The sequence below is a fragment of the Salmo trutta genome, chromosome 14 (assembly GCF_901001165.1).
Source record: "Salmo trutta chromosome 14, fSalTru1.1, whole genome shotgun sequence".
Lineage (NCBI taxonomy): Eukaryota > Metazoa > Chordata > Actinopteri > Salmoniformes > Salmonidae > Salmo > Salmo trutta.
Window position 1 is genome coordinate 79,336,248 of NC_042970.1, and position 27,071 is coordinate 79,363,318.

Below are 27,071 nucleotides of genomic sequence, written 5' to 3' on the forward strand. Positions count from 1 at the left end.
TCAAAAGTCTGCCAGGCGCACCAGTTTGCGTGTGTCAAGAACTGCATCTCTGCTGGGTTTTTCACGCTCAACAGTTTCCTGTGTGTATCAAGAATGATCCACCAACCGAAGGACATCCAGTCAACTTGACACAACTGTGGGAAGCATTTGGAGTCAACATGGGCCAGCACCCCTGTGGAACGCTATCGACACCTTGTAGAATCCAGACCCCCGACGAATTGAGGCTGTTCTGAGAGCAAAAGTGTTCTAAATGTTTTGTACACTGTGTACAGAGGAGTATAACCGTAAAGACAGAACAGAATGAGATGAATGAAGAAAAAGAAGGGTGTGAGTATGATAGTGCTCCCTGAGTAGCGCACCCTAGCTGCAGGTCACATGGAGAGCGCCCGTGCCTTGGCGGCTGCCCCCTGTGCCCGCTGCACCGTGCCCTGGCACCCCTCTCTGCCCACCAGCTGGCCTCTCTCAAACAGACCCTCGTGGCTCGTCCCTCCTCTTCCTCCTCCTCTTCCTCCTCCTCCTCCCCCTCTTTCCGGACCTCCGTCAGCGAACGTCAGCATACCTGCAAAGGTCATGTTTAAGTTCAAGTTCAGGTTTATGTCATTAACTTAAACCTCTTAAGGATCCGCCCCTTTTTTTCAATTTTTGCCTAAAATGACATACCCAAATCTATCTGCCTTTAGCTCAGGACCTGAAGCAAGGATATGCATATTCTTGATACCATTTGAAAGGAAACACTTGGAAGTTTGTGTAAATGTGAAACGAATGTAGGAGAATATAACACATTAGAGCCGGTAAAAGATAATACGAAGAAAAAACCATGCGTTTTATTGTATTTGTTTTGTACAATCATATTTGAAATGCAAGAGAAAGGCCATATTGTATTATTCCAGCCCAGGCGCAATTTAGATGTTGGTCACTAGATGGCAGCAGTGTATGTGCAAAGTTTTAGACTGAATCAATGAACCATTGCATTTTTGTTCAAAATGTTGTAGATTAACAAGAATTTAAGCTTTCTGCCAATATCAGATATGTCTATGTCCTGGGAAATGTTCTTGTTACTTCATGCTAATCGCATTAGCCTACGTTAGCTCAACCGTCCCGTGGAAGGGACCCACCGATCCCGTAGAGGTTTTAAACCGAAACCTAACCTTACTGCTACACATTAAACCCCCCCTCTAAATATACAGAATAATTGAAAAAGACCCTGCTACAGATTCCTTTTACAAAGTGAGTTGTGTCATTTAACAGTGAGAGAGAGAGAATTAACTCGTTTAGTTCAAAGCTATAAGAGAAGTATAAAGAGAGTGTTGCTGAGATTCTACTGTTTACCGTATCCCTGCACACATCCACTCTTGAACTCTCCTTCGAACTTCATCCCGTCAAAACGACTGAAGACGCCTGCACCTTGGAACTTCCCCTGAATGAACTCTCCTTCGTACCTGCAAGAGACACACAGATGCACAAACAGTGGGGTGTGTTCATTAGGCACCAAACGGAAGAACACAGACGGAAACAGGGACGAACTAACTGGGTTTGTCCAATAAGAAATGCTCAGGTCTGTGGACAATGCTGTCAACATTTACATTTTAGTCATCTAGCAGACCCTCTTATCGAGAGCGACTTACAGGAGCAAGTGCCTTGCTCAAGGCCACATGGACAGATTTTTCACCTAGTCAGCTCAGGGATTTGAACCAGAGACCTTTTGGTTACTGGCCAAGCGATGTTAACCGCTAGGCTACCTCACACAACATGGGCCTACGCTACGTCATCGAACACCTGGATAACCCAAAGACATATGCAGTGATATTTTTTGTGAACTTTAGTTCAGCATTCAATAGCATCATCCCAAAACTGTTACAAGACACTCCCAGCAGAACGTGTCCAGCTCCATCTGTCAGTGGATCACTGACTTCCTGTCCAACATGATGCAACACGTGAAGCTGGGAAAACACCTTTCAGACTCTTTATCCCTCAGCCCTGGAGCGCCACAAGGATGCGTGCTCTCACCTCTACTCACTGTACACCAATGACTGCACCTCCAACAACGCATCTGTCAAACTACTCAAATTTTCAGAAGACACAGCTCTGGTCGGTCTCATCACCGAAGGCGATGACTCCATGTACCATGGAGAGGTCGACCGGCTAATGGCACGGTGCAGTCGCAATATCCTGGAACTCAACACAGACAGAACCGTGAAAATGGTGGTTGACTTTAGAAAACGCCCCCCACAATCTCTCCGCCTCTAGATTGATGGCTCAGCTGTTAGCACAGTTGAATCACTCAAATACCTGGGCACCATCATCTCCCACAACCTCAAATGGGAGGACAGCATCACGGAGGTCGCCAAGAAGGCACAGCAGCAGAGGTATGACTTGCGGCAGGTGAAAAAACTCAATCTCCCAGTCAAACCTGATCCGGTTTTACACATTAATCGTCGAGTCCATCCTCACCTCTATCACTGTCTGGTTTGGGCCTGAATCTGCCCGCTGCAAGGGCAAACTGCAATGCACTGTCCGTTCTGCAGAGAGGGCCATCGGCTGCCACCTGCCCTCCATCGAGGTCCTGCTCGACTCCAGGGCAAGGAAGCGTGCAGGAAAGATCATCCCGACCCCTCCCACCCAGTCACCCCCTCCTCCAAAAATGTCCCTCTGGCAGGCGGTTCAGGTCACTCATGACCAAAACTGCCACCTGAAAAGTTTATTCCCCCGGGCTGTGGCCCTCACCAAACAGCTATCTGGCCTATAGAGACTAAAGGACTATGGACTCGATGCTGCACACCGCATCAAGCCATCTCTGAACTGTAATCTAAATAACTGCACTATACTGCATTGCACTCTGTTCATCTCTCTGAAAATAGACATATTTATACTAATACTATACATTTGTACAACCACTGTGTATCAAACGTATACACACTGCGTATCAATCGTAACCTTGGTTTTAACTCAGTTGACTGTATTCTGTCTACAAATGTTGTCTATCACTAGCAGCACCATATCACCAAGTAACATTCTGACTATGTTGTCTTTCACTAGCAGCACCATATCACCAAGTAACATTCTGACTATGTTGTCTTTCACTAGCAGCACCATATCACCAAGTAACATTCTGACTATGTTGTCTTTCACTAGCAGTACCATATCACCAAGTAACATTCTGACTATGTTGTCTTTCACTAGCAGCACCATATCACCAAGTAACATTCTGACTATGTTGTCTTTCACTAGCAGCACCATATCACCAAGTAACATTCTGACTATGTTGTCTTTCACTAGCAGCAACATATCACCAAGTAACATTCTGACTATGTTGTTTTTCACTAGCAGCACCATATCACCAAGTAACATTCTGAATATGTTGTCTTTCACTAGCAGCACCAAATCACCAAGTAACATTCTGACTATGTTGTTTTTCACTAGCAGCACCATATCACCAAGTAACATTCTGACTATGTTGTCTTTCACTAGCAGCACCATATCACCAAGTAACATTCTGAATATGTTGTCTTTCACTAGCAGCACCATATCACCAAGTAACATTCTGACTATGTGTCTTTCACTAGCAGCACCAATCACCAAGTAACATTCTGACTATGTTGTCTTCACTAGCAGCACCATATCACCAAGTAACATTCTGACTATGTTGTCTTTCACTAGCAGCACCATATCACCAAGTAACATTCTGAATATGTTGTCTTTCACTAGCAGCACCATATCACCAAGTAACATTCTGACTATGTTGTCTTTCACTAGCAGCACCATATCACCAAGTAACATTCTGACTATGTTGTCTTTCACTAGCAGCACCATATCACCAAGTAACATTCTGACTATGTTGTCTTTCACTAGCAGCACCATATCACCAAGTAACATTCTGACTATGTTGTCTTTCACTAGCAGCACCATATCACCAAGTAACATTCTGAATATGTTGTCTTTCACTAGCAGCACCATATTACCAAGTAACATTCTGACTATGTTGTCTTTCACTAGCAGCACCATATCACCAAGTAACATTCTGACTATGTTGTTTTTTCACTAGCAGCACCATATCACCAAGTAACATTCTGACTATGTTGTTTTTTCACTAGCAGCACCATATCACCAAGTAACATTCTGACTATGTTGTTTTTTCACTAGCAGCACCATATCACCAAGTAACATTCTGACTATGTTGTCTTTCACTAGCAGCACCACATCACCAAGTAACATTCTGACTATGTTGTCTTTCACTAGCAGCACCATATCACCAAGTAACATTCTGAATATGTTGTCTTTCACTAGCAGCACCATATCACCAAGTAACATTCTGACTATGTTGTCTTTCACTAGCAGCACCATATCACCAAGTAACATTCTGAATATGTTGTCTTTCACTAGCAGCACCATATCACCAAGTAACATTCTGATTCTGATTTTAGTTTTCTGTTGCAAAGCGTTTAAAAGTGTTTTTCATTGCTTATCATAATGAATAGGACCCCGATGTCAAGGAGTTTGTTTTGATTGAATGTGTTCAGTTTGTTTTGAGTGGATTCTCTAAAATGTATTTGTTAGGCAGTTGTCTTGGTACAGAACTATTTAGTGAGCTATGCTGTCATATAATAGATATTATTCAGCTGAGAAATGTCACCAAGATGTCTCTAACAAGAACAGAATGCTGTCAGAACACAGACAAATATAAGCAGAGAACCTTGACCTGAGGTGGGTGGAATCTTCACTGATGGAATGATCCATTCTCCTGTTCTCACAACCTAAGTCTGCTATGTGCTCTGTGACATGGAATACAATACACAGCAAAGAAAAGTCAATTTGTGCAGCGATTAGTTTTACTTGAGCCGCGCAGTGTGTGACGTTGCCGAGATACTCGTTAAAGCAACTGACACTTAATTATCTCAATCAAGCTTTGCTCTCAAGGTGAAGGAGGTTCGTTATAAACATGTTGCAAGCAACATAAATTGCATCCCAAATGACTTTGTGTGACATCAGAGTAGAGTTGGATCTAGAGGAAAGCGTCGCCTGTTGCTTCTAAAATCCCAACACTAAGAGAACATCTGTTCGCAAAATCACATGGACGCGGTAAGGAATTCAAGCCTTTTCCAGTTAGAAGTAACAAATTGAGAAAATGATCAGGGGAGATATCTAATGCAACACCTCGCCTCAGGGCATCGGTCAAAAGACCTGCTATAAGGAGGAATAGGGTGTCATTTTAGACACAGCTGGCGTTTTAGACGTCAGACAGTTGTAATGTCATTAGCAGGGTCAAAGGTGAAATAGGAATGGTGAGACATTGTTACCTGGATCCATCAGGGAAGACCAGCATCCCACAGCCGTTGAAGAGTCCGTTCTCGAACTGACCCGTGTAACACGTCCCATCACTTAACGTCAGCTGGCCTAGACCATGTCTCAGACCTGGGGGACAGACAAACCAGTTAGTTACTGGCCTAGACCATGTCTCAGACCTGGGGGACAGACAATACCAGTTAGTTACTGGCCTAGACCATGTCTCAGACCTGGGGGACAGACAAACCAGTTAGTTACTGGCCTAGACCATGTCTCAGACCTGGGGGACAGACAAACCAGTTAGTTACTGGCCTAGACCATGTCTCAGACCTGGGGGACAGACAATACCAGTTAGTTACTGGCCTAGACCATGTCTCAGACCTGGGGGACAGACAATACCAGTTAGTTACTGGCCTAGACCATGTCTCAGACCTGGGGGACAGAACAATACCAGTTAGTTACGGCTAGAACCATGTCTCAGACCTGGGGGGACAGACAAAGCCAGTTAGTTACTGGCCTAGACCATGTCTCAGACCTGGGGGACAGACAAACCAGTTAGTTACTGGCCTAGACCATGTCTCAGACCTGGGGGACAGACAAACCAGTTAGTTACTGGCCTAGACCATGTCTCAGACCCTGGGGGACAGACAAGCCAGTTAGTTACTGGCCTAGACCATGTCTCAGACCTGGGGGACAGAACAAACCAGTTAGTTACTGGCCTAGACCATGTCTCAGACCTGGGGGACAGACAATACCAGTTAGTTACTAGCCTAGACCATGTCTCAGACCTGGGGGACAGACAATACCAGTTAGTTACTGGCCTAGACCATGTCTCAGACCTGGGGGACAGACAAACCAGTTAGTTACTGGCCTAGACCATGTCTCAGACTGGGGGACAGACAAACCAGTTAGTTTACTGGCCTAGACCATGTCTCAGACCTGGAGGACAGACAAACCAGTTAGTTACTGGCCTAGACCATGTCTCAGACCTGGGGGACAGACAAACCAGTAGTTACTGGCCTAGACCATGTCTCAGACCTGGGGGGACAGACAAACCAGTTAGTTACTGGCCTAGACCATGTCTCAGACCTGGGGGACAGACAATACCAGTTAGTTACTGGCCTAGACCATGTCTCAGACCTGGGGGACAGACAAACCAGTTAGTTACTGGCCTAGACCATGTCTCAGACCTGGGGGGACAGACAAGCCAGTTAGTTACTGGCCTAGACCATGTCTCAGACCTGGGGGACAGACAAACCAGTTAGTTACTGGCCTAGACCATGTCTCAGACCTGGGGGACAGACAAACCAGTTAGTTACTGGCCTAGACCATGTCTCAGACCTGGGGGACAGACAAACCAGTTAGTTACTGGCCTAGACCATGTCTCAGACCTGGGGGACAGACAAGCCAGTTAGTTACTGGCCTAGACCATGTCTCAGACCTGGGGGACAGACAAACCAGTTAGTTACTAGCCTAGACCATGTCTCAGACCTGGGGGACAGACAATACCAGTTAGTTACTAGCCTAGACCATGTCTCAGACCTGGGGGACAGACAATACCAGTTAGTTACTGGCCTAGACCATGTCTCAGACCTGGGGGACAGACAATACCAATTTGTTAGTTAGTTACCAGTTAGTTAGTTACCAGGTAGTTAGTTAGTTAGTTACCAGTTAGCCAGGCCATCATTGTAAATAAGAATTTGTTCTTAATTATTTAACCTTTATTGAATAAATAAAGGTTAAATAAAATACACAAATAAGTCAGTTAGTAGTTACTTAGTTTCACGTTTATTAGTTATCAGAGAGTTAGTCACAAGTTAGTTAGTTATGTTAGTTATCAGTTAGTTAGCGAGCAAGTTAGCGCAAAATAAAATTGCAATAGACCAACTGTCAAAAACTTTCTAAAATCCCAAACTGGACAAAAAGAAAAAATGTCAAATTCACTCCAAAACGTGAATGAAAGACATCAAAAGACCACCTTATTTTTTATAATAATTGTTCATAAATCACCATGTGGATAAAGGATAAAGATGCCTCATGTGTAAGAGGTTAATACAAGGTGAAGAGCTTATTGGACCATATGAAACCATCAGCTCTATAGTATAGCTGCTATATAGACTCTCTAGGTTTCTGCCTGTACCTAGAACTTTAAAAAAGACTGTCTGTCTCGCCTTTATCCTTACAGACTATACAGTACATGAAGGCCTTTGTTGGTCAAAACTACATGGCTATTCTTCAGGTAGTTGAGTCATGAAGGAACTGTGAAGTAATATTAATTATAATAGGGCCAGAACACTCAATTGCTCCAAATACCTTACAACCAGAGTCAGGGTCTTTGTCAGTACTTAGAGCTTCAAAATAGTCTATCTAGCTGTCTGTCTAACTATCTATCTAGCAGTCTGACTAGCTGTCTATCTAGCTGTCTATCTAGCTGTCTGGCTAGCTGTCTGTCTATCTAGCTGTCTATCTAGCTGTCTATCTAGCTGTCTGTCTAGCTGTCTGTCTAACTATCTATCTAGCAGTCTGACTGACTAGCTGTCTGTCTAACTATCTATCTAGCAGTCTGACTGACTAGCTGTCTATCTAGCTGTATGTCTATCTAGCTGTCTAGCTAGCTGTCTGTCTGTCTAGCTGCTGTCTAGCTGTCTTACTGTCTTACTGTCTGTCTGTCTGTCTGTTGTCTGTCTGTCTATCATTCTGTATATCTATCTGTCTGTCTGTCTAGCTGTCTGTCTAGCTGTCTGTCTGTCTGTCTATCTATCTGTCTGTCTGTCTAGCTGTCTGTCTAGCTGTCTGTCTGTCTTTCTCACTTTTGTCCTTGTTCTTTAGACTATACATGCAGCTTATTTAGAAGTTCCAGGCCTGTCTACTCAAACCCACATCACTTGTCATGGGGTGTTTGGGTCTGGAAAAAAATGTATTGCTCCAAATACAACTCTCAGGGCTTCCAAATTTTCTTGGAAGTTGAAAAGAGGCCGCATGTCTTTCCTTGGTTCTTGCTAACTTCTAGACTGTTGTTTCTTTGGGAGTTCTAGGCATTTTCTATTCAAACACACATCTCAGGGTCTCTGTAACATATGTAGTTAAAGAAAATGACACTTTTCGTGGGCAGTTGGATCGAAAGTAATTTAACAGTGAAGTAGGACTAAAACATTTTCTTGCTCTAAGACATACCAATCTCAGGGTCTCTGAATGTACTTGGAACTTAACAAACAGGCTGCCTTGTCACTTTTAGCAAAGAATGTGAGAAAAAAAATGTAGCGAGTAAAAAAAGAAAGAATTCTATTGTAGATGTTTTGTCCTGTCAGTCTACGGAGATTTAACAAATACCCTCTAAGAGGCATTCAAGCCAAGTCTCAACACACTGTATTTTACACCTGTGCGTATAACGGTGCGAATAAAGGTGATTCTGAATACTGATTCTAGTTTTCTGTTGCAAAGCATTTAAAAGTGTTTTTCATTGCATACCACAATGAATAGGACCCCAATTGAATAAATAAAGGTTAAATAAATTGGAATAAATAAAGGTTAAATAAATTGGAATAAATAAAGGTTAAATAAATTGGAAGAAATAAAGGTTAAATAAATTGGAATAAATAAAGGTTAAATAAATTGGAATAAATAAAGGTTAAATAAATTGGAATAAATAAAGGTTAAATAAATTGGAATAAATAAAGGTTAAATAAATTGGAATAAATAAAGGTTAAATAAATTGGAATAAATAAAGGTTAAATAAATTGGAAGAAATAAAGGTTAAATAAATTGAATAAATAAAGGTTAAATAAAAGACTAAAATAAGTCAGTCAGTTGTTAGTTAGTCAGTTACAAGTTTATTAGTTATCAGATAGTTAGTCACAAGTGAATTAGTTATGTTAGTTATCAGTTAGTTAGAGAGTGAGCAAGTTAGCGCAAAATAAAATTGCAATAGACCAACTGTCAAAAACTTTCTAAAATCCCAAACTGGACAAAAAGAAAAAATGTCAAATTCACTCCAAAACGTGAATGAAAGACATCAAAAGACCATCTTATTTTTTATAATAATTGCTTATAAATCAGTATGTGGATAAAGGATAAAGATGCCTCATGTGTAAAAGGTTAATAGAAGGTGAAGAGCTTATTTGTAACGGCTCTCGTTGGTGATAGGAAGAGTAGACCAAGGCACAGCGTGGTAAGTGTTCATGATTCGTTTATTCAAGAAACACAAAAACAAAATAACTACAGCAACAAAACGAAAGCGAACAGTTCAGTCAGGCACAGACACTAAACAGAATACAAGATCCCACAAAACCCAAAAGGAAAATGACAACTTATATATGATCCCCAATCAGAGACAACGATAGACAGCTGCCTCTGATTGGGAACCACACTTGGCCAAAAACAAAGAAATAGAAAACATAGACTTTCCCACCCCGAGTCACACCCTGACCTAACCAAACATAGAGAATAATAAAGATCTCTACGGTCAGGGCGTGACAGTACCCCCCCCAAAGGTGCGGACTCCGGCCGCAAACCTGAACCTATAGGGGAGGGTCCGGGTGGGCATCTACTCTCGGTGGAGGCTCCGGTCGCTGGAGGCTCTGGACTGCAGATCGTCTCTAGAGGCTTCGGGCCATGGATCGTCATTGGAGACTTCGTGCCATGGATCATCACTGCAGGCTTCGTGCCATGGATCCTCACTGGAGGCTTCGTGCCATGGATCATCACTGGAGGCTTCGTGCCATGGATCATCACTGGAGGCTTCGTGCCATAAGCCGTCTCAGGAGGTTCCGGACTGTAAGCCGTCTCAGGAGGTTCCGGACTGTAAGCCGTCTCAGGAGGTTCCGGACTGTGGGCCATCTCAGGAGGTTCCGGACTGTGAAACGGCGCCGGAAGCTCTGGACTGGGAACTGTCGCCGGAAGCTCTGGACTGGGTACTGTCGCCAGAAGCTCTGGACTGGGTACTGTTGCTGGAAGCTCTGGACTGGGAAGGCGCACTGGAGGCCTGGTGTGTGGAGCCGGCCCAGGGCTTACCAGGCTGGGGAGACGCACTGGAGGCCGAGTGCGTGGAGCAGGCACAGGACGTACCGGGCTGGGAAGACGCACTGGAGGCCGAGTGCGTGGAGCAGGCACAGGATATAGTGGACCGTGGAGGCGCACTGGAGGTCTGGAGCGTAGGGCTAGCACAACCCGTCCTGGCTGGATGCTCACTTTAGCCTGGCAAGTGCGGGGCGCTGGCACAGAACGCACTGGGCTGTGAAGACGCACTGGCGACACAGTGCGTAGAGCCGGCGCAGGATATCCTGGACCGAGGAGGCGTACTGGAGACCAGGAGTGCTGAGCCGGCACAACCCGTCCTGACTGGATGCTCACTTTAGCCCAGCAAATGCCGGGAGCCGGTAACGAGCGCACAGGGCTGTGAATGCGCACTGGAGATACAGTGCACATCACCGCATAACACGGTGCCTGACCGGTCACACGCTCCCCACAGTAAGCACGGGGAGTTGGCTCAGGTCTAAACCCTGACTCCGCCAATCTCCCCGTGTGCCCCCCCCCCCCAATTCTTTTTTGGAGCTGCCTCTCGGGCTTCCGTCGTTGTTCTAATTCCTCGTATCGTCGCCGTTCCTCTCTTACTGCCTCCATCTCCTCCCTTGAACGGCGATACTCTCCAATCCGCATCCAGGGCCCTTCTCCATTCATTATTTCCTCATTATTATTTCCTCCTCCATGTCCACTCATCCTGGCCACGCTGCTTGGTCCGTTTTTGGTGGGATCTTCTGTAACGGCTCTCGTTGGTGATAGGAAGAGTAGACCAAGGCACAGCGTGGTAAGTGTTCATGATTCGTTTATTCAAGAAACACGAAAACAAAATAACTACAGCAACAAAACGAAAGCGAACAGTTCTGTCAGGCACAGACACTAAACAGAATACAAGATCCCACAAAACCCAAAAGGAAAATGACAACTTATATATGATCCCCAATCAGAGACAACGATAGACAGCTGCATCTGATTGGGAACCACACTTGGCCAAAAACACAGAAATAGAAAACATAGACTTTCCCACCCGAGTCACACCCTGACCTAACCAAACAGAGAATAATAAGGATCTCTATGGTCAGGGCGTGACATTATTGGACCATATGAAACCATCAGCTCTATAGTATAGCTGCTATATAGACTCTCTAGGTTTCTGCCTGTACCTAGAACTTTAAAAAAGACTGTCTGTCTCGCCTTTATCCTTACAGACTATACAGTACATGAAGGCCTTTGTTGGTCAAAACTACATGGCTATTCTTCAGGTAGTTGAGTCATGAAGGAACTGTGAAGTAATATTAATTATAATAGGGCCAGAACACTCAATTGCTCCAAATACCTTACAACCAGAGTCAGGGTCTTTGTCAGTACTTAGAGCTTCAAAATAGTCTATCTAGCTGTCTGTCTAACTATCTATCTAGCTGTCTATCTATCTAGCTGTCTGACAGACTAGCTGTCTATCTAGCTGTCTAACTATCTATCTAGCTGTCTATCTAGCTGTCTGGCTAGCTGTCTGTCTATCTAGCTGTTGTCTGTCTGTCTGTCTAGCTGTCTATCTGTCTGTCTAGCTGTCTAACTATCTATCTAGCTGTCTGACTGACTAGCTGTCTATCTAGCTGTCTGTCTAACTATCTATCTAGCTGTCTATCTAGCTGTCTGGCTAGCTGTCTGTCTATCTAGCTGCTGTCTATCTGTCTGTCTAGCTGTCTATCTGTCTGTCTAGCTGTCTATCTAGCTGTCTAACTATCTATCTATCTATCTAGCTGTCAGACTGACTAGCTGTCTATCTAGCTGTCTATCTAGCTGTCTATCTAGCTGTCTGTCTAACTATCTATCTAGCTGTCTAACTATCTATCTAGCTGTCTGGCTAGCTGTCTGTCTATCTAGCTGCTGTCTGTCTATCTGTCTGTCTAGCTGTCTGTCTAACTATCTATCTAGCTGTCTGACTGACTAGCTGTCTATCTAGCTGTCTGTCTAACTATCTATCTAGCTGTCTGACTGACTAGCTGCTGTCTGTCTGTCTGTCTATCTGTCTGTCTAGCTGTCTGTCTAACTATCTATCTAGCTGTCTGGCTAGCTGTCTGTCTATCTAGCTGCTGTCTGTCTGTCTGTCTATCTGACTGACTAGCTGTCTATCTAGCTGTCTGGCTAGCTGTCTGTCTAGCTGTCTATCTATCTATCTATCTAGCTGTCAGACTGACTAGCTGTCTATCTAGCTGTCTATCTAGCTGTCTGTCTAACTATCTATCTAGCTGTCTGTCTGTCTGTCTGTCTGTCTCACTTTTGTCCTTGTTCTTTAGACTATACATGCAGCTTATTTAGAAGTTCCAGGCCTGTCTACTCAAACCCACATCACTTGTCATGGGGTGTTTGGGTCTGGAAAAAAATGTATTGCTCCAAATACAACTCTCAGGGCTTCCAAATTTTCTTGGAAGTTGAAAAGAGGCCACATGTCTTTCCTTGGTTCTTGCTAACTTCTAGACTGTTGTTTCTTTGGGAGTTCTAGGCATTTTCTATTCAAACACACATCTCAGGGTCTCTGTAACATATGTAGTTAAAGAAAATGACACTTTTCGTGGGCAGTTGGATCGAAAGTAATTTAACAGTGAAGTAGGACTAAAACATTTTCTTGCTCTAAGACATACCAATCTCAGGGTCTCTGAATGTACTTGGAACTTAACAAACAGGCTGCCTTGTCACTTTTAGCAAAAAATGTGAGAAAAAATGTAGCGAGTAAAAAAAGAAAGAATTCTATTGTAGATGTTTTGTCCTGTCAGTCTACGGAGATTTAACAAATACCCTCTAAGAGGCATTCAAGCCAAGTCTCAACACACTGTATTTTACACCTGTGTGTCATGTAGGCTACAGCCTTCTCCCAATTGTAGCCTACTGAATGGGGTCCACTGAATGAGGTCCACTGCATGGGGTCCACTGCATGGGGTCAACTGAATGAGGTCCACTGCATGGGGTCCACTGAATGAGGTCCACTGAATGAGGTCAGGTGAAATGTTCTGAGCTTCTCGTTGCTCCGTAGGTATTTGGGCAGCAATACGTTTGAATGTAAAGTAGCGGAGCACACAAGTGAACACAGTGGATTAGGATTTAGGAAGGGGGAGGTGAGAGTGAGAGAGGGAGAGGAAGGAGGAGGGAGGGGGAGGTGAGGGTGAGAGAGGGAGCGGAAGGGTGGAGGGAGGGGGAGGTGAGAGTGAGAGAGGGAGAGGAAGGAGGAGGGAGGGGGAGGTGAGAGTGAGAGAGGGAGCGGAAGGGTGGAGGGAGGGGGAGGTGAGGGTGAGAGAGGGAGCGGAAGGGTGGAGGGAGAGGGAGGTGAGGGTGAGAGAGGGAGCGGAAGGGTGGAGGGAGGGGGAGGTGAGAGTGAGAGAGGGAGCGGAAGGGTGGAGGGAGGGGGAGGTGAGGGTGAGAGAGGGAGCGGAAGGGTGGAGGGAGGGGGAGGTGAGTGAGAGAGGGAGCGGAAGGGTGGAGGGAGGGGGAGGTGAGGGTGAGAGAGGGAGCGGAAGGGTGGAGGGAGGGGGAGGTGAGGGTGAGAGAGGGAGCGGAAGGGTGGAGGGAGGGGGAGGTGAGAGAGGGAGCGGAAGGGTGGAGGGAGGGGGAGGTGAGGGTGAGAGAGGGAGCGGAGGGGGAGGTGAGGGTGAGAGAGGGAGCGGAAGGGTGGAGGGAGGGGGAGGTGATGGTGAGAGAGGGAGGGAGGGAGAGGAAGGAGGAGGGAGGGGGAGGTGAGAGAGAGAGGGAGAGGAAGGAGGAGGTGATGGTGAGAGAGGGAGGGAGGGAGAGGAAGGAGGAGGGAGGGGGAGGGTGAGGGTGAGAGAGGGAGAGGAAGGAGGAGGGAGGGGGAGGTGAGAGTGAGTGAGAGAGATGAGGGTGGAGGGAGGGGGAGGTGAGGGTGAGAGAGGGAGCGGAAGGGTGGAGGGGGAGGTGAGAGTGAGAGAGGGAGCGGAAGGGTGGAGGGAGGGGGAGGTGAGGGTGGAGGGAGGGGGAGGTGAGGGTGAGAGAGGGAGAGGAAGGGTGGAGGGAGGTGAGGGTGAGAGAGGGAGAGGAAGGGTGGAGGGAGGTGAGGGTGGTTTCCTGCTGCCAGATACTAGTGTACTAAATTAGTATTACACAGTATTAGGATTTAGGAAGGGAGGGAGGAGGGGTAAGAGGAGTGGAGGGAGGAGGGGTGAGAGAGGGGTGAGAGAGGGAGAGGAAGGGGTGAGGGAGGGAGGGGATGGGATGAAAGAGCACAGGGCTGCCAGCTAGTGGTGTAGATTGACTAAATTAGATGTGCCATCTGTCACTATGACTACGCAAACCTCCTCTCTCTAATCTCAGTTCAGTTCTTTTTTTAAATGATTTGGACGGCGAGGTAAAACTAAACTGGCTGTTAGACGAAATACAGTCAAGAGCCTTCCGGAATCAAATCAAATTGTATTTGTCACATGCACCAAATGCAACAGTGATATGCCTACTTATAAGCCCTTAACGTGCGTGTCTGTATCTGCACGTGCGTGTGTGTGTGTGTGTGTGTGAGGGCCGTATGGTGTTGACATGGGATTTGTGTCCCCGAAATCTCAGTGTCGAAAGCCAGCCAAGTAGAGTTAAGTAAGAGTTGGTGGCTGAGATTTCACAAGGCTTCCTTCAGGTCCACTGAATGTTGGTTAGATATTAGGTTTTGTTGTGGAATTGTTAGATGTTAGGTTTTGTTGTGGAATTGTTAGATATTAGGTTTTGTTGTGTAATTGTTAGATATTACCTGTTAGATACTGCTGCACTGTCGGATCTAGAAGCATAAGCATTTCACTACACTCACAATAACATCTGCTAACCATGTGTATGTGACCAGTAAAATTTGATTTGATTGGTCAAGCAAGGACGTTAGTCGTCTTACACGAGGCAAGAAGGCTGAAATGGCAACAATTTAAAACTTAAAGGACATGAGAAAGTTTATTTCTATCCCATGTTTCTCTAACACACATGATCAAGGTCAAATTCCTGAACTGTCAAAAACATTCTGAACGAAAATAATGCATGGGACATGACCTGACAGTTTGACAGAACTATTATCAATGCCACAAGTTGTTTCCAAGCAAGATATGTACAACACACAAACATTTTCCCCTAGTATTACAACTAATTCATTTCCCCCTAGTATTACAACTAACTCATTTCCCCCTAGCATTACAACTAATTCATTTCCCCTAGTATTACAACTAATTCATTCCCCCCTAGTATTATAACTAACTCATTTCCCCCTAGCATTACAACTAATTCATTTCCCCCTAGTATTACAACTAACTCATTTCCCCCTAGTATTACAACTAACTCATTTCCCCCTAGCATTACAACTAATTCATTTCCCCTAGTATTACAACTAATTCATTCCCCCCTAGTATTATAACTAACTCATTTCCCCCTAGTATTACAACTAATTAATTTCCCCTAGTATTACAACTAATTCATTTCCCCTAGTATTACAACTAATTCATTTCCCCCTAGTATTATAACTAATTCATTTCCCCTAGTATTACAACTAACTCATTTCCCCTAGTATTACAACTAATTCATTTCCCCTGTACAGGGTAATTAGCCTTACTTGTTTAGCTAAAGCAGTAGTGCTACTGGATCAAATCAAATCCAATTAATATTGTATTTAAAGTGCATTAAAAATAGCAACACACTTAACATTAAAACAATACAATTAAAATAATTAAAAGCAAACAAGAAGCCGTAAAATGTGGAAAATAAAAAGTACACAGTCTAAAACAATAAAACCCCTAATTAAAGGCCAAGCTTCTGACCAGCTAATAGATTGTGTACACTACTGTACTTACAAGCTGCCCGTCTCTCCTTTCGTCTAGTTTGATTCCAGAAATCAGTTCAGAGTTTAATCTGCTGAACGGTTCTTAGCATCGCGTCATCGGGGCCAATCTTGTTGTTAGGTCACCGTTGCCACGGTTGCCATGCTAATTTAGCTTTAGCTGAATTTGTCGGCTTTTATGTCAATCAATAGTCCTAGTGCACTACCCCCCCCCCCCCACACAAACACACACACACAAACACACACACACAAACATCTCTCTCAAAGTTGTCTTTCTTAGCTAATAAAAGACTTGAACGGTGGATGATAAAAGAGTCAGCCTGTCTCCTGTGTGTCCCACTTCAACCTGTTAGCTATACCTGTCAATACAAACAGATCCATCACCCTTACATCAAGGGAACTAAACAACACAGCAGACACACCAAATGACCTCTCTGAAGCCACCATATGTTTTCAGTTAAACGCTTTTCTAAAATAGCTCCAAACTTGTTCTCTAGTTATTATGGCATCCTTTATCTCTGGGGTTACCATGACGTCTCGTGTTTTTGTCAAACTGCAAATACTGGTTTGGTCAGTGTAGCGTTAATGTGGATATAACGTGGCTGTATGTGTGTATTTGTTTGCTTGTGTATTTGTATGTGTGTTGTCGCTATGACAGCAGATGGTATATAGTCTGTAGAGAATTGCCGGTGGATACGGATTCTGTTTCTGACCTAGAATTAGTACAGACGACACACCCTTATGCTACAGCCTAGCACTCCTCTCTGCTGTTTACTCAGAAGCAACAATGTGGACTGAGTTGAGACACCTGAGGCTGACACAGTGACAAATACATCCAGAGGGGGAATGGAGCATGTAAAGTACCTGCTAACTTTACTTTCATGTCTGACGTGTATTGTTGGCGTACATAAATGTTGTATTTATACAGAGTAAAAATATAAACGCAACATGTAAAGTGTTGGTCCCATGTTTCATGAGCTGAAATATAATATCCCAGAAATGTTCCATACGCACAAAAAGCTTATTTCTCTCAAAATGTGTTTACATCCCTGCTAGTGATCATTTGTCCTCTGCCAAGATAATCCATCCACCTGACAAGTGTGGCATATCAATAAGATGATTAAACAGCATGATCATTACACAGGTGCTCCTTAAACTGGGGACAATAAAAGGCCACTCTAAAATGTGCTGTTTTGTCACACAACACAATGTCACAGATGTCTCAAGTTTTGAAGGAGCGTGTAATTGGCATGCTTACTTCAGGAATGTCCGCCAGAGCTATTGCCAGAGGATTTAATGTTAATTTCTCTACCATAAGCCACCTCCAACATCCTTTTATAGAATTTGGCAGTACGTCCAACAGGCCTCACAACCGCAGACCACATGTAACCACGCCAGCCCAGGACCCCCACACCGGCTTCTTCACCTGCAGGATCGTCTGAGACCAGCCATAAGGGATAGAGTGATGAGTAAAGTGATAAAGGGATAGAGAGATGAGTAAAGTGATAGAGGGACAGAGGGATGTGTAAACTGATAGAGGGACAGAGATATGAGTAAGGTGATAAAGGGATGAGTAAACTGATAGAGGGATAGAGATATGAGTAAGGTGATAAAGGGATGAGTAAACTGATAGAGGGATGAGTAAAGTGATAAAGGGATGTGTAAAGTGATAGAGAGATGAGTAAAGTGATAGAGGCATAGAGGGATGAGTAAACTGATAGAGGGATGAGTAAACTGATAGAGGTATGAGTAAACTGATAGAGAGATGAGTAAACTGATAGAGAGATGAGTAAACTGATAGAGAGATGAGTAAAGTGATAGAGAGATGAGTAAACTGATAGAGAGATGAGTAAACTGATAGAGAGATGAGTAAACTGATAGAGAGATGAGTAAACTGATAGAGAGATGAGTAAACTGATAGAGAGATGAGTAAACTGATAGAGAGATGAGTAAACTGATAGAGAGATGAGTAAACTGATAGAGAGATGAGTAAACTGATAGAGAGATGAGTAAACTGATAGAGAGATGAGTAAACTGATAGAGGCATAGAGGGATGAGGAAAGTGATAGATGGATAGAGGGATGAGTGAAGTGATAGAGGGATGAGTGAAGTGATAGAGGGATAGAGAGATGAGGGATAGAGAGATGAGGGAGATAGAGAGATGAGTAAACTGATAGAGGGATGAGTAAACTGATAGAGGGATGAGTAAACTGATAGAGGGATGAGTAAACTGATAGAGGGATGAGTAAACTGATAGAGGGATGAGTAAACTGATAGAGAGATGAGTAAACTGATAGAGGGATGAGTAAACTGATAGAGGGATGAGTAAACTGATAGAGAGATGAGTAAACTGATAGAGGCATAGAGGGATGAGTAAAGTGATAGAAGGATCTTGCCTTCCCTCCACTCCCCATGGTACTCTTCACCGTTGGAATAGGTGAAGGATCCTCTTGTCAGGGTCATATCACACAGGTCCTGTTGCACACACACACACACACACACACACACACAATTATTATTGGGTTATGATACTACATACCATGATGGGTTATGATACTACATACCATGATGGGTTATGATACTATATACCATGATGGGTTATGATACTATATACCATGATGGGTTATGATACTACATACCATGATGGGTTATGATACTACATACCATGATGGGTTATGATACTACATACCATGATGGGTTATGGTACTATATACCATGATGGGTTATGATACTACATACCATGATGGGTTATTATGATACTACATACCATGATGGGTTATTATGATACTACATACCATGATGGGTTATTATGATACTACATACCATGATGGGTTATTATGATACTACATACCATGATGGGTTATGATACTACATACCATGATGGGTTATTATGATACTACATACCATGATGGGTTATTATGATACTACATACCATGATGGGTTATTATGATACTACATACCATGATGGGTTATTATGATACTACATACCATGATGGGTTATTATGATACTAAATACCATGATGGGTTATTATGATACTACATACCATGATGGGTTATGATACTACATACCATGATGGGTTGATACTACATACCATGATGGGTTATGATACTATATACCATGATGGGTTATAACACCATATACCATGATGGGTTATGATACTATATACCATGATGGGTTATGATACTATATACCATGATGGGTTATGATACTACATACCATGATGGGTTATGATACTATATACCATGATGGGTTATGATACTACATACCATGATGGGTTATGATACTATATACCATGATGGGTTATGATACTACATACCATGATGGGTTATGATACTATATACCATGATGGGTTATGATACTACATACCATGATGGGTTATGATACTACATACCATGATGGGTTATGATACTACATACCATGATGGGTTATGATACTATATACCATGATGGGTTATGATACTACATACCATGATGGGTTATGATACTACATACCATGATGGGTTATGATACTACATACCATGATGGGTTATGATACTACATACCATGATGGGTTATGATACTACATACCATGATGGGTTATGGTACTATATACCATGATGGGTTATTATGATACTACATACCATGATGGGTTATGATACTACATACCATGATGGGTTATGATACTACATACCATGATGGGTTATGGTACTATATACCATGATGGGTTATTATGATACTATATACCATGATGGGTTATGATACTATATACCATGATGGGTTATGATACTACATACCATGATGGGTTATTATGATACTACATACCATGATGGGTTATTATGATACTACATACCATGATGGGTTATTATGATACTACATACCATGATGGGTTATGATACTACATACCATGATGGGTTATTATGATACTACATACCATGATGGGTTATTATGATACTACATACCATGATGGGTTATTATGATACTACATACCATGATGGGTTATTATGATACTACATACCATGATGGGTTGATACTACATACCATGATGGGTTGATACTACATACCATGATGGGTTATGATACTATATACCATGATGGGTTATGATACTATATACCATGATGGGTTATGATACTACATACCATGATGGGTTATGATACTATTTACCATGATGGGTTATGATACTACATACCATGATGGGTTATTATACTATATACCATGATGGGTTATGGTACTATATACCATGATGGGTTATAACACCATATACCATGATGGGTTATGATACTACATACCATGATGGGTTATGATACTACATACCATGATGGGTTATGATACTACATACCATGATGGGTTATGATACTACATACCATGATGGGTTATGATACCATATACCATGATGGGTTATGATACCATATACCATGATGGGTTATGATACCATATACCATGATGGGTTATGATACTACATACCATGATGGGTTATGATACTATATACCATGATGGGTTATGATACTACATACCATGATGGGTTATGATACTACATACCATGATGGGTTATGATACTATATACCATGATGGGTTATGGTACTATATACCATGATGGGTTGTAACACCATATACCATGATGGGTTATAACACCATATACCATGATGGGTTATGATACTATATACCATGATGGGTTATGATACTACATACCATGATGGGTTATGATACTATATACCATGATGGGTTATGATACTACATACCATGATGGGTTATGATACTATATACCATGATGGGTTATGATACTATATACCATGATGGGTTATGATACTATAAACCTCCATCCCAAAGTACTTCATGCCCCTCTAAATGAATGGGTGCATGACTCTTCTGCAAACACCCACAGAGAGCTAACCTGATTGAGACACATTTTGACGCACAGTTTGGAGCGCTCGCCCAGACAACCCGTGGATTAACTCACACAGAGAGCTGATCTCGGCATTATTTTGCGGTAGGCTACAGTATAGAGACTGTAAAATATTCATATGAGCGCCATGATGTTAGGCTTTTTAATGATGTGGTCTTTATTCTATTTGCAACTAATGAAAAGGAATTATGTGGCTATAGCCTACTGAACGAACGAATGGCCTACCTGAACTATAGCTGTGATGGCAGGTCAGGGCGATATAATATTATCAAGAACACAGATATAGCCTAAGAATGGAAAGTCCATCGAGATATTCCATGGCTCATTGTTGTAAACTAGGCTGTGTCTCTGACACAGGGACGTTTGAAGGATTCTCATCCTCTTTTTTCTCCTCTGGATATAATGATGTTACATCAGTACATTTGAATAAAACCAAAACACTTTTATATATTTAACAATAAGAAAAGGAATCCATGTATTAATAGATATTGTTATTATCTTAATGCAGCCGATGAATCAATACAATAGAGCGTGTATATATGCCCAGTCTAAAATGTTGCCACAGTAACGGTGCGATTTTCCCTTTCACGTAGCCGGCGGACAGCATTGAGAAAATCATCATTGCCACGGCGAATAAACAAACAAATAATTTACCTGGTAGGTATTTTACACCAAGAGAATCCACCTTCCCTACATCACTGACAGAAAACCGGTTGGTGGATGATTCTACACCTTCCAGTGAAAATTAGCTTCCCGTAGCCTCGCATCTCCTGGCAAGAGGCTTCAGCATTATTCCAAGGTGGCGCGGTCCTATTGAGCATCTTTCACTTGACCTTGATTCAAACACTCATCCGATTGGCTGTCTGCTCCTCGTCCAGTGAATCTATGGAAGACATGTTTGTGAAGGGCAACCCCTCATTCAACAGAGTTCGCCGATATAATTAGCCGGAGTGGTCCTTGTTAAACCGTTTGCCCTTGCCTTTTATGTGCCGTCCACGTCTCTGAAGAGATATAAACCGCCATTGAGGCTGCTTTTTAATGATATTATGTAACTTTGGTGTATCAATTTGGTGATTATACTTTGGTGGCGGGTTTCATTGAAAACTCTGATTTATTTGACCCTATATCGCAAAAGAACAGCTGCGAGGGATGGCGAGGGTTTTGTCACCAAGCAGATGATATCTAAACCAATATGGCAAAGTAGAGGGGACATTCTTTTATTCCTGAAAAATACCACATGGCAAGCAGGAAGTCATAAAGATCGCAATTGAATTAATGTAATTAAGTTGCAGTAAACCTGAAGAAAAAAAACACTGATGTGAAAATTGACCCGTCTTTGTAAAGAAGCCGTAACAGACGGGTTTTGATAAACTCCTTCTGGGTTTAGAACTTAGAAACCCATTTACAAACCACCTTTCTTTCCCTTTTGACTGAGGTCGAATAGCATTACAGTAATATAGAATTAGAAATAATAGAATAAAATAATAGAATAGATTGGAATCAAATAAAATCCAATAGAATATTAAAGAATTGGATTGAAAGAACAGAATAGAACCAAGCCAAGCAGTCTCTCAAATATCGGTTTGAACAGTGTCATTTCGATTCAGTATAAAGTTGATTCTACTTATCATACAACAACACACACGGCAAGAAATATAAATAATAATCTCTGTTCATACCGTCATACAAAGGTCCCTTCCCTGTATATCCCTTGTATATGTTAATGCTGAATTATCATGATCTCCTTTTTACATGTATTAAATATATGGTAATCATTGACCTTTCTTTCATTTTGACGGTTCTATGGAAAAACATTGGCTATACATTATCTGTCTAAATACCACTGCAATGTATAGGCTATCCACTGCGCATTATTAAAACTCACAACGTGCTGATGCCATTTCACATACATTTGACAAATGTAGACCATAGCCTTTACGAGACTGTAAATTCAATCTATACATTTCTTTATTGATCCATATGCTTTTGTTGCGGGTTTAAATTCCATCACTGACGTTCATTCTCTCAACAGAACTGAGATGTTGGGGGGTCTTTCGGGTGGGTGGTGGAGGTGGGTGGGACCGTGAGCGGATGCTGCAGCTATAAGTCCCCCCTACATTTTGTACTCCACCCATAACCCTCAAAAAGTATTGGTGACGTATGCGCACAAGCACCTAGCAGAATGTGCGCGTCCGCGGGAGGGCCCGGTAGAAAATGGCGAGTCTGTGCAAAAGGCAGCAATGCACGATCGAGAGGCGCGGCTTTCGGCAGGAACTTGACTCGTGGCGACACAAACTCATTCACTGTGTAGGTAAGCTCGTTTCGCCTTGCATGGAGGTTCGGCTGGAGAGCCAGGGTGCGCGTGGTTTGGGGAGAAAACACTTAAATGTCTTGGCTGTTGTGTCCTGGGGAAAAACGGACGCTGCTGCTGCCGTCCGTGAGCCAGGGTGCTGAGCGAGCTGTCATTTTTTTGTTGCCTCGCGTCGCAACACCACCCGCCTCCCACGGACCTGCCCAAATATATAGTTAAAGTTTTTTTTAAAGCTTTGGATCTTATTGCCATGTGTTTCAGCGATATAGACGTTATGTTGTTATTATATGTGGATGTGATAAGGGTGTTTTTCTCAGGTATTAGTGATTTGAAAGTGAGGAAACAATTTTTGTCCATTTTTCTTGCTGTTTATGTATTGTAAGCAGGGCGTGTCACGTGTACAGATGGAATTGTAGCTCGGCAAATGAGAAAGGGTTTTCTGTGCCTGGGTGCGCGCTGCTCATTTTATTGTAGGCCTCCTATATTATTGTTGGGGGAGGGCAGTGCGCGTTCCACCTTCAGAATTGAAGCCGGGATTGGTGTTGCGCGTTACCTTGTTGCCCTGGACGTCGGCACCGGGGAACGCGCATTGCTGCATTGGGGAAATGTCACAGAAAATAATTTTTGTATTTTAAGGAAGGTGGGGGATGACAAAGAAAATGACACTGCGTTTCATCTCGCTGGCCACGGTTGAAAACATGGACTGTTCTTGTTGTTGTAGTACTTGTTGAAATCATTCGTTACAATGTAACTGATGCTGTACAACTCCTGCAGTTTTTTTTTTGTAGCAGTTTTTTGTAGCAGTTTACAGCAAACGATTGTTTAGGGAAAATGTTTTTCTCATTAGGTATAGCTTGTTGTTGTCATGCAAACCGATGCAGTGGACATTCCGTTGTTTTGGAAGCTGCGTTATCCCACTCAATGCAATGTATTCTATTTTAATCTTTGATAATCGGTCCAACGTTTCTTCAATAGACTAACATTAATAGGCAACAGCATAATGACAGTATTTTAATATAAATATGGATCTTTTGGATTTCCCAATTTCCCCTCCCCCAATATTCTGTCGTTTCATTAGCTTTGTTTAATCTGGTTAAATCGGTAGATCGATGTTATTGGGAGATTATGATCCACTTTGTTCTGATCTTTAAAACTATAGGTTTCCTCGCTTTCAAAACCAAGTTTATAATCTCCCTTTTATCAGTAGCCTGTGTGTGTCTATCTATCTATCTATTACACTCTTGCCCTTGGCTGTATAGTGTATCAGGTGTTAGGCTATAGACCCACCTACAGCTTGATCTTGTTCTGTGTGAAAATCTTCCTGGCCCCTGCCCTGCTGCTCGGCTAACTGGACTGACCCGCGCCTTGATGACCGTTTCATCTCAATTCAGGATCTTTTCCCCAAAATAATTATAGAACCAGTAGGTACCATCAAAAGCCAAATCTAGACACATGTTCTCTTGCCGGGCTCACTTGAGAAACAAGAACAAACATTTATTTTAAACTTCAGAGTAGGCCTAAGTGTTTTATCTCCTTTCCAAATAATAGTTTAACATTTCAACGTCGACATTTAACCATGTCTGCTTCTGTCACAGCAGACATGTTCTTCAGGGATGTCAGTCAGCGTGTCTATTGATGCTTTATATCCTGTTGTTGCATGTCAATAAACTCATTGGACTGTTTATAGGAGGTTGGATTGGGTGTTGTGATCTTTATCCCACATAGCCCTGTATGTAATGTAGGTTTCATGCAGTATGTTCAATATCAGCCTCCCACCACGTTTCCATGGTGAATCTAACTGTATACATATTCGCCTGAGGGCTTATTGATGTCAGTGAACAACATATGCCTTCTGTATCCTAGAGCACAAAGGTTGATGTTATTAGCTGCTGTGCCTTTTTCTGCATCACTGTAATTGATTTGGCACATATGTAATAGTGTCTATATAACTGCTTGGCTGAGAAAGGGAGAGACTTGGAGACTTAAAGACTTCATAGATAATGGGGATTTTTGCACAGTTGGTCAGAGGAACAAGTTTTGTCTCGAACACTTTAAAATCCATCTCTGTCTCTCTCTCTCTTTCCCTTTCCACCCCTCGGTGTTTCTCTCTCCCTCCACCCCTCGGTGTTTCTCTCTCTCTCCACCCCTCGGTGTTTCTCTCCCTCCACCCCTCGGTGTTTCTCTCTCTCTCCACCCCTCGGTGTTTCTCTCCCTCCACCCCTCGGTGTTTCTCTCTCCCTCCACCCCTCGGTGTTTCTCTCTCCCTCCACCCCTCGGTGTGTTTCTCTCTCCCTCCACCCCTCGGTGTGTTTCTCTCTCCCTCCACCCCTCGGTGTGTTTCTCTCTCCCTCCACCCCTCGGGTGTTCTCTCTCCTCCACCCCTCGGTGTGTTTCTCTCTCCCTCCACCCCTCGGTGTGTTTCTCTCTCCCTCCACCCCTCGGTGTGTTTCTCTCTCCCTCCACCCCTCGGTGTGTTTCTCTCTCCCTCCACCCCTCGGTGTGTTTTCTCTCCCTCCACCTCTCGGTGTTTCTCTCCCTCCACCCCTCGGTGTTTCTCTCCCTCCACCCCTCGGTGTTTCTCTCTCCCTCCACCTCTCGGTGTGTTTCTCTCCCTCCACCTCTCAGTGTTTCTCTCCCTCCACCCCTCGGTGTGTTTCTCTCCCTCCACCCCTCGGTGTGTTTCTCTCCCTCCACCCCTCGGTGTGTTTCTCTCCCTCCACCCCTCGGTGTGTTTCTCTCCCTCCACCCCTCGGTGTGTTTCTCTCCCTCCACCCCTCGGTGTGTTTCTCTCCCTCCACCCCTCGGTGTGTTTCTCTCCCCCTCCACCCCTCGGTGTTTCTCTCCCCCTCCACCCCTCGGTGTTTCTCTCCCCCTCCACCCCTCGGTGTTTCTCTCCCCCTCCACCCCTCGGTGTTTCTCTCCCCCTCCACCCCTCGGTGTTTCTCTCCCCCTCCACCCCTCGGTGTTTCTCTCCCCCTCCACCCCTCGGTGTTTCTCTCCCCCTCCACCCCTCGGTGTTTCTCTCCCCCTCCACCCCTCGGTGTTTCTCTCCCCCTCCACCCCTCGGTGTTTCTCTCCCCCTCCACCCCTCGGTGTTTCTCTCCCCCTCCACCCCTCGGTGTTTCTCTCCCCCTCCACCCCTCGGTGTTCTCTCCCCCTCCCCCCCTCGGTGTTTCTCTCCCCTCCACCCCTCGGTGTTTCTCTCCCCCTCCACCCCTCGGTGTTTCTCTCCCCCTCCACCCCTCTGTGTTTCTCTCCCCCTCCACCCCTCTGTGTTTCTCTCCCTCCACCTCTGTGTTTCTCTCCCTCCACCCTCTGTGTTTCTCTCCCTCCACCTCTGTGTTTCTCTCCCTCCACCTCTGTGTTTCTCTCCCTCCACCTCTGTGTTTCTCTCCCTCCACCTCTGTGTTTCTCTCCCTCCACCTCTGTGTTTCTCTCCCTCCACCTCTGTGTTTCTCTCCCTCCACCTCTGTGTTTCTCTCCCTCCACCTCTGTGTTTCTCTCCCTCCACCTCTGTGTTTCTCTCCCTCCACCTCTGTGTTTCTCTCCCTCCACCTCTGTGTTTCTCTCCCTCCACCTCTGTGTTTCTCTCCCTCCACCTCTGTGTTTCTCTCCCTCCACCTCTGTGTTTCTCTCCCTCCACCTCTGTGTTTCTCTCCCTCCACCTCTGTGTTTCTCTCCCTCCACCTCTGTGTTTCTCTCCCTCCACCTCTGTGTTTCTCTCCCTCCACCTCTGTGTTTCTCTCCCTCCACCTCTGTGTTTCTCTCCCTCCACC

At 43.9% G+C, this 27,071-nt stretch overlaps 2 protein-coding genes across 2 annotated transcripts in view; one reads left to right on the forward strand and one right to left on the reverse strand.

Annotated features, from left to right (window-relative positions):
• Nucleotides 1–219: 219 nt before the first annotated feature.
• LOC115147527 (MORN repeat-containing protein 4-like) lies at nt 220–21,930 on the reverse strand. The gene is made up of 5 exons (XM_029689762.1): nt 21,639–21,930; nt 18,502–18,580; nt 5,295–5,409; nt 1,330–1,439; nt 220–559 (listed from the first exon to the last, which is right to left on the reverse strand). The coding sequence occupies exons 2-5, from the start codon at nt 18,566–18,568 to the stop codon at nt 372–374; spliced, it is 480 nt and encodes a 159-aa protein (XP_029545622.1). The 5' UTR covers nt 18,569–18,580; nt 21,639–21,930; the 3' UTR covers nt 220–371.
• A 1,087-nt stretch (nt 21,931–23,017) lies between these two features.
• Nucleotides 23,018–27,071, forward strand: part of LOC115147528 (ligand-dependent corepressor-like) — a 72,266-nt gene continuing 68,212 nt past the window's right edge. The window contains 1 exon segment of the mRNA XM_029689763.1: nt 23,018–23,295. Within this exon segment, the coding sequence (XP_029545623.1) occupies nt 23,199–23,295 (97 nt within the window). The 5' untranslated portion in view covers nt 23,018–23,198.

Coding starts and splice junctions, on each gene's coding strand:
- LOC115147527 (XM_029689762.1), bottom strand. CDS start 18,568: ATGACCCTGACAAGAGGATCCTTCACCTATTCCAACGGTGAAGAGTAC. Junction 5,410..18,501: donor CCATGGGGAGTGGAGGGAAG/GCAAGATCCTTC, acceptor TCTGTCCCCCAG/GTCTGAGACATGGTCTAGGC. Junction 1,440..5,294: donor GTCTTCCCTGATGGATCCAG/GTAACAATGTCT, acceptor TGTCTCTTGCAG/GTACGAAGGAGAGTTCATTC.